Genomic DNA, 8,678 nt, shown 5'->3' with positions numbered 1-8,678 from the left:
CCCCCTCTATTTTAGTTTCCTGGCATGTTCTTTTCTTAGGGTTGGCTTGTTAAGTCCCTCGCCTGTTGGGTTGGCTTCTGATGGGTCCCTTGCCCTTCCTTATTATCCGGTTTAGGGTTTGTCTATTGTATCTGTTTTTTGTTTGTTTTAATATAATTTTCACTCACCCAAGAAAAAAAAATTTGAGTATATAATTTGATAGTCTGAAATCCAATTTTTGGAAATCCACACCCCAAAATAAAAAAAAAATATATATATATATATATACATATAAAATCTATTGTTGACAGACATCAAAAGTAGGATAATACTGCCCCCTCCCCCCTAAAAAATGGGACTTTGTATTCGTTTCCCCTTGAGCTTTACAAAATATGTTTCAAGCCTTTATAGGTTTCAACCAAATTAGGGTCTAACATCTCCCCTAAAATCCATATATAACGTTGATAGGCTGCATAACATACACTAGTGCCTCTGTGTCTATCTCTCTCCTTCTACAAGCATGTATAGATGTCAAAAAGAGCTTTATCAACAGGTGGGAGAAAGATCGACACTGGGAGACACTAGCATACATTATGCATCCAAGGAGATAAAGTAGGGTTAAAGTTTGAAAGTAATTTCACAGTTTTTTGAGACATCTAGAAGATTTTCCAATAAAGATAATACACCAAATTGGTTTTGATGGCACAAAATGTAGCCTTCTTTTCATCAACACTTTGATTAGTCATTGTTTCATCTCTTTCTTCTCCAAAACACAAATTTCATCTCCCATGAACATCATGAGATTTTTCAGTTAGGAAGGGTTCTTGCAGATCAATTTTACAACTCTCCCAAGATTCATTTATCATCTTCCCTTCTTTCTCTGTGTCTATTACATCTTTGGCTTTACCCCAAAGTACAGCAAATAACCCTGCCACAACAGCCAATGCACCTAGCAAACTGAAATGTAAGGAAGCAACAGGTAAGATTTACGAGTCACTACTAATACTTAAAAAACTATAAAGAAAACCTCAACAGGAAAAAATTAACAAAGAAATTTCAAACCAAATCAAAATATCTTACCTCCCTGTATAGAGCTTCTCATGAAGAAATAGACAAGCAGAAACATCCACAATCACAGTGCACAAAGGACTGAATGTTGCTGAGAAGAGTGGTCCCTTCTTGGAAATGCACCAAGATAAGACAAAATATGATAGTGCAGGTCCTGCAATCCCCTGTATATTTTGGAAATAACTATGAGCACTTTATGTTGATATATATATATAACCAGAGATGGGAGGAGGGTTTCCCAGGATGCCAATATAGGAGAGAGAGAAAGAGTCAGTGTGGTCCCATTGTTCATTATGCTAGAGGAGTATATAAGCGAGAGAGAGAGGGACGGAGAGAGAGAGAGAGAGAGTCAGTGTGAAATAGTGTGAATCCTTTCCTAGACTATCCATCTCCTCATTAAATATGCAATTCTTTCTCTTTCCTCATTAATTATACTGTTTCGTTCTATTGACTCATCATAAAAGATGATGCTAATATAAATGGGCAACATATCAATCCCTCTCTCTAACAAAATGTAAAATAAAACAGTTTCAGTTGTATGCTTTGGTACTTAACCGTATAAAGAACACAGAAAAATTCAATGTTGGATTTGAGATTCCAGGCAGTTGGGTCAGATTCTAAAAAGAATGTCAGAATAGCTGACTGTAAAGTACCCAGGAAACACATCCAAGCAGATAAAGAAACAGGATCAGGATAGTGCTTTGACATGGGAACCTGTTAGCCAAGTCAGAAGAGACAGATGATCAGTTATCTTCTTAATTTCTAATTATTTGGTTGAAGACTATATATGGAGTAACTTAATTCAAAAGATGAATAATACCTGAAAAATAATATAAAATGACCAACAACAGATGCTCCCCATGATAAGGAGGCAACCTATCAACCAGTTATTGTTACCAAAGAGAGAAACTGATGATGATTCACTTGGAAATTTGGTAGTCAATAGTTTTGGACCCTTCAATAGAGACATTGAAATTGCTCCACTCACACACAGGAAGGTCCCAATTACCTTAGCCAAGCTTCTTCCACTTCTTATATCTACTCTCTCCCATCTGATGAGTTTGGAGAAGTTCTAATCAGCTCATAAGTCTTAGGTACTTAGAATGCCAAGAGGAGATTAAATTTTTCAGTTCACAAGTGTTTGAATAGTTACCCAAGAGAAGCGCTGACAATGAAAGTAGTTGCAGGGACAAGGTTAATCATCGCTGTGGCCACAGAAGAAGATGCCAAATGTATGCCTTCAAAATATAAATTTTGGAATGCTGTTACCCTGAAAGAAAAACACCATTAAATATAAGATAATTGTATAAAAATTGGAACATATATAGATACAGGAGGAAATGAAGGATCAACAAAGACAATATATATACTCCCTTATAAACAGAGCAAATATACCCAATAAGTGAAGCTCTAAAAATCATACAGAAGACCTTTGCTCCTATGGCTGTCCTGTTTTCCCTTTTCCTGTATAACATGAAACCATGAGAGAGAGAGAGAGAGAGAGAGAGAGAGAGAGAGATTGGTGGGTTCTGTTTAAGTTAATTACCTTCCAAGGAAATAAGCTATGGGTGCAATTACTAGAGTTGCAATGGCTAGCTTGTAAACCACAAAGACTCTGGTACTCATTCCATGTTCAAGAGCAACTTGTGTTGATAGAGCAATACCTGCAGAGGTGAATTGCAAGGTCAACATAGCCATGAAAGGCCCATATTCCTCCAAACAACCCATGGCCTCCTTCTTGCAGAGATTAATTTGTAACTTGAAAGCTTGATATGGTGAGCTACTGAACTTGGCAAAAACATTTATGTTCTTTTTATTTTTAGTCATTAAAAAAAAAAAAAGGCTGAGCCTGACACAACACCTTGTCTTTTCTTCATCAATTATTGTAAGTAGGTGATGGCTACTCTGGTTCACAAAAATCCTTTACCTATTAGGCCACACGTTGTTATCTTACTAAGTTGGATTCATCATAAATGAAGTAAAGTGTTCCATCAGGTTTGGATTAGAAGGCTGTGGATTCATCGTAAGTGGTCTACCGAAAAAAGGATTCTATCCATTCTGAATTGTGGAATCTGTATTATACATCAGTGGTTAAATTTGGTAGATTATAACCAAATTTGAGCTTTGCCACTTGGTCTTTCCAAGGTTCGTGTTGAATTCAAGTTGGCAAAGTACGTAGTCTGATGGATCTCCTCATTCAAATCATTACAAATTAGAAACTCTAAAAAACATAAATATATGAAATCATATTATATATTTCCGCATTTTATTTTTTGATAAATTCTTCCTTCGACAAAAATACCCTTCAGAAATAATCTTTTTCAAGTTCTCTCTCTCTCTCTCTCCATTTTCTTTCCATATCCCAGAGTCCGGACTAACTACTTCTCTCTCATTCATTTTCTTTCTTTCCCAAACTCTCTCCCTCTCGCTCTCTCTCCACCATATCCCCTTCTTCTCGTACCAGCGCTCTCACTCCATTTTTCTTCTTCTTCTTCTCTCTCTCTCCCCAACACGTCAGAGCTCATACATATAAATTGAAAAGGTCAAAAGAAATTGGGTCTGTCTATTGAGAAAACAATTAATGGCGACGAGAGAGACGGAAGTCATGAAGGGCTTAGACTTTTAGAGACACATGGGCAGTGGTTGGAGATTGCTTGTTTCCCTTCATGTTTTCAGCCCAAAAAGGATGTCAACAATGAGGCTACCTAATACTTTGAGAGATATTCATCCAAAAAAAAAACCTTTGAGAGATGATGGGATTGTCCAAGTCCTCAATGAAACTTGTCTAATTTAATCTATTATCTGAGAGTAAACTCACTGCTCAAAGTAATTGTCTAATTTTTTTCCTTCATGACTCTTTTCTTTTTCAAGGCCAATAGATGAAGACGATTTTTGCGATGGGTAAAAGACATGGTGGTCTTTACTACTTGGAGTCTTCTCCTCCTATAGCCTTTGCAACCACGTCTCTCAAGTTTGATCTTTGGCATTGGAGACTCGGTCATTGCTCCCCTACCCTTCTTCCCAAATTACATCACCTAGATGCTACTATTTTTTTTTATCAAATAATGATGTTTGCACTGTTTGTCCACTTGCAAAACAAATCTGATTACCATTTCCATCTAGTATGATTTCTACTAAATGTTGTTTTGATTTAATTCATGCCCGACATTTGCGGGCCTTATTATACACTCTCACTCTCTGGTGCTCGTTATTTTCTCAGTATATTTGATGAGTATTCACGCTCTACATGGGTTTATTTAATGAACCATAAAATGGAAGCTAATTTCATCATTCAGAATTTTCTTACCCTGATCAAAGCTCAGTTTAATACTTCTATACGACGGATTTGGTTCGAAAATGCTCGTGAATTTTTTTAATATGGACACTTTTAACTTTTTTCCTAACATTGGGAGTTGTTCAACAATCAAACTGTGTTTACACTCCACAATAAAATGGCATTGCCATGTTCTTAATATTGCCAGAGCTCTTCATTTTAAAAAAGAACCACCACTTTCTCATCTCAAAGTCTTTGACTGCCTTTGTTTTGCTCGCAATAACACTGCCAAATACAAATTCGACCAACGGGCCCTACCCAACATTTTCATTGGACACCCACGTGGCAAAAAAAAGGTTACAAAATTTATGAGCTACCTACGTCTCCCGTGATGTCATATTTTTGTCTACACTGAATGAGTTGGCATTGACACATTATAGAGATAAGCCATGTTTGTATTTATCTGTATCTTAATTATAGAGATAAGATGGAAATATATTAGGAATCTTAGGAAACAGTTTTGGTTTTATCCAATCGCAGGCCGACCACTCGTTTTTTGTTCTTCATCAACAATCGGCTTCCATTTTCGTTCTTGTCCACGTCGATGGCATCATTGTCACTTGATCTGATGATACTTTACTACAGGATATCAAGGCCCGTATTTGTACTAAGTTTCATGCCAAAGATATTGGAACCCTTAAGTATTTTCTTGGCATAGAGGTCGTCCGCTTCCAAAAAGAGTTCTATCTTTGCCAAAGGAACTACACCCTTGATATCCTCAATGATAGTGGGCTCACTGGTGCTAGACCAATAGATTTTCCAATGGAACAGAACTTGAAGCTCTTTGATTCAATAGGTCCTATCCTTGCTGGTCCAGCCCCGTATCGTCGGTTAATTGATTGCTTAATTTACCTCACTGTTACACGACCTGATATCGCTTAGTTTATGCATATATCTTTCGTATTTATTTGTATCTTAATTATAGATATAAGATATGAAATATATTAGGAATCTTAGGAGCCAAACAATTTTTGTTAGTTTTCAAATCTTAGGGAGATAATTGCTCTATTGTGTTGTATATATGTTCCATTTACCATTAGTGAAAAATATTAAGAAAATTACATCCAAATTCTGTCTTTACTGGCCTGACCATTTTAAAGACGATTTGTATCAATTATTAAATGTGTTAAGCTCATTTATAAACAGGTAGTACATAGTACAATGGATATATAAATATATATATATATATATATATCAATTATTAAAGGTAATGAAATGTAAAGTCTTCTCTAAATTGTGAATGATTTAATAAAATATATTATATTATATTATAGTCTCTTGAACCGCTCGGAGTCGAAGCTGCCTCCACTAGGTTAAACCTACTTTGTTTACAAAGATCCTTGTAACTAACCCCATAGAACTTATTGTTGTTATTTTTGGTCTTAGATATCCACACCATACTTGTATCGGTCTTGGCCGGTAGCTATATCAATACCAATGAATCAGACCATTTTGGCCCTCAAAATATTGATAACTTGGTTTCTTTAACCATTTTATTCTCCCTTATATCAATACCACTACTATAAATTTCAATACCTAAAACCGTGGGATTGGAATGAGCACCGATCGACTTTAATCAAAATGGATGGATTCCATTGATCCAATCCCAATTCTCGATTCTTAATACCATGAATGTGAATATTACTCTCTTACCTTATCTTGATCAGTGACTTTAGAGTATCAGACACTATCTTAGTCTAATGGTGACAACTTTAGCTTGGAGGTGGAAGGTCTCATGAGAAGGTTCTAAAATCCCCTTGGAGTGTACTTGATTCGATTTTTAGATCTGTGGTCGTGACCGTTGGTTCATCCAAGAAGAAATGGTGAATGACCCTTAGCAACGGGTGCAAGGGGACATGAAGAAGTTCCACGTGGTAACTTTTAAATGATTAGTAAGTATACACGTGTCATGAGAAACATGTCATACGGTATGGAGTCGAAGAAATGGTGCGTGACTCCTACCAACGTGTACAAGCGAACATGAAGAAGTTCCACGTGGTAACTTCTAAATGACTAAGTATACACGTGTCATGAGAAACATGTCATGACGTTTACACATGAAAATGTGTGGCGGGTCCTCCAATGTTTCTTGAGCAATAAAAAGAATAATAATAATAAGACATTAAACAAGTGGTATTGGAGGGTGTGCAATTCCATTTACACCCTTGAGTCAAAGACATGCTGCAGAGATTTATGTGGGCCCCACCAGTTTCTTGGCGTTGATAAGTACAGACTACAAGACTTCGAAATTACTTTGTAAGCTTCACTTTATCTAAACATCAGCTTATCACAGGGGCATTGTAAAATAGAACCTTGCTTACCTCTTACCAAGAAAAAAAAAAGATACATTTAGATAAACTCTTTTTTTTTTTTAATAGCTCTCTCTTTTCTATGTTTATGCTTGATCAAATAGGAAGTTGCGGATCTAAGATAAAATGTCATTTCAATGGGAAAAAAAATATACTAATGTCATAATTAGAATTCTTAACATGTAGTGTGGTGGTAGTTTTTATTCATAGCTGTGGTGGCTAGATGTCTTAGCAAAAGTATTAATTCATTTGTATGCCTGAGATAAAAAGTGAACAACGTCCAAAAAACAGAGGTATGAGGCTATGGTTTAGATTATCCAATTATGACATGGTTCCTATATGCCCATATATCGTTATGATAAAAGTAGTAAAGAAAAAATTAAGATCAACTCTGTACTTGTTGATCAGTAACACCTAAAGGTTGCGTACTTCTTGTGTATTTAATGTCGTCTTAAATGGGTTTAATAAGCACTTACACACAAAAATAAATAAATAAAGGTGCATTGTTTACACTCTATTCGGTCAACTTGACCAATATATATACAGACTGCTTGATTGACATGCAAAGAAAAGAGGACACTAAAATGAATAATATTCTTTATTAAAAGAATTGCCCAACTCATGAAAAGGTGAGACAAATTAAATGTAATGTGAAACAGATCAAAGGCATTGTTTACACCTTGTATACTCAGCTTCGGTCAACAGAATGGTACGTCACTAATGGACGGAATGAGAGGACTAGACTGTACAATCAATTTACACAGTTATTGATCAAGATCGGAAGTTACTCTTAACTATTTCAGTCAGTGAATTGGTTCTTCATTATCGGTTTGCATGGGAGGTTAGTCTAATTAGACATAATAACCAGCTCTAAAGTGGTTATAACTGATTAAGAGAAAGTTACTTAACCCCTTAAAAGATTTACAAATTTAAAAGAGAGGTGTGAGCTGCTGAAGCAAAAACCACATACACAACAATATAAAATAAAGAAGATCCAATGAAGAACAGGACCTGGCCAACGTGTACAAGTCTTTATCATTTATCATTTATCATTTATCATTTCTCTTTCTTTACCTTAGCATAGATGTAGCCATTAGCAAAGCTTTAGTTCAACACCATGTTGGTAACTTCAACAGTTCGTAATAGACAGATTGTATGCACTTCAACAAATGCCTTACTGGCAACATCACAATTAATTTGGTTCCACTAGCATAGATGTAACCATTAACATAGCTTTAATTCAAAACCAAATTATGCCCTCAACAATTCATAATTGACAAGTTGTAAGTACTTCAACAAATGCGCTACTAACAAGTTATCAACTTGAATTCAAATTTCTTATTCCTCTTCATCCATCACAACTTGTTAACAAATAAATAAATAAATAAAATCCTCAAACCAGTCTAGGCGAAAGGAGAACGCCACTTCACATGGTAGAAGTTAGATCGACATGTTGAGTCTTCAAAAGCTCTAACACCCCTACCCACAACACAACCATTAAGGGAGAAAATCGTGCCAATAATAGAAATGAAGCAGACAATAGATCTTTCTTCTTTAATACTATGGACAAAGTTTTCTTTCACCGCATGAATCACCCGCGGTGAATAGAGTGGGTGCAACGGAAGTCGGTCCTATCCCATATTTTAACGTGCTTGATTATCTTAACACTGAGGTCTATTAATTCTCATTTCCGCCAAAAGAGGTAATGCAAGATCAATTGCTTTTAGAAATTTGTGGGCAAATGTGCTCTTATTCACATGGCTCTAATGGTCCTTTCTTCACATGGTCTAATAGAAGATGGAGGCAGGGTCTCTATGTTCCCAGATGTTCCCAGACTGGAGGGAGCCTTTTTTTTTTTTTTTTTTCTGCGATGCATGAGTGATTTATGAGCCAGTTTGTGGAGAGGCCTGTGATGGAGTCAGTTCAGACATCAGAAACCAAAATGAGGACCCCACTTTCTGTAATGGAAAGGTTAAGACATAATAATA

The 8,678-nt window shown here is 36.0% G+C and overlaps 1 protein-coding gene across 3 annotated transcripts; it reads right to left on the bottom strand.

Moving 5' to 3' along the window:
* Window positions 1-646: 646 nt before the first annotated feature.
* LOC122079183 (WAT1-related protein At4g30420-like) lies at window positions 647-3,892 on the bottom strand. 3 transcript variants are annotated; one of them, XM_042645442.1, is made up of 7 exons: window positions 2,594-3,871; window positions 2,443-2,511; window positions 2,201-2,317; window positions 1,868-2,099; window positions 1,603-1,761; window positions 1,060-1,211; window positions 647-936 (listed from the first exon to the last, which is right to left on the bottom strand). In XM_042645442.1, the coding sequence occupies exons 1-7, from the start codon at window positions 2,872-2,874 to the stop codon at window positions 759-761; spliced, it is 1,188 nt and encodes a 395-aa protein (XP_042501376.1). In that variant the 5' UTR covers window positions 2,875-3,871; the 3' UTR covers window positions 647-758. The 3 variants fall into 3 exon arrangements, with proteins under 3 accessions (XP_042501376.1, XP_042501378.1, XP_042501377.1); XM_042645444.1 differs by lacking the exon at window positions 1,603-1,761 and having other exon boundaries at window positions 2,057-2,099; window positions 2,594-3,892; XM_042645443.1 differs by lacking the exon at window positions 1,603-1,761 and having other exon boundaries at window positions 2,594-3,883.
* Window positions 3,893-8,678: the final 4,786 nt, after the last annotated feature.

This window comes from Macadamia integrifolia, chromosome 5 (assembly GCF_013358625.1).
Source record: "Macadamia integrifolia cultivar HAES 741 chromosome 5, SCU_Mint_v3, whole genome shotgun sequence".
NCBI lineage: Eukaryota > Viridiplantae > Streptophyta > Magnoliopsida > Proteales > Proteaceae > Macadamia > Macadamia integrifolia.
This window is presented reverse-complemented; position numbering and strand designations above follow the sequence as displayed.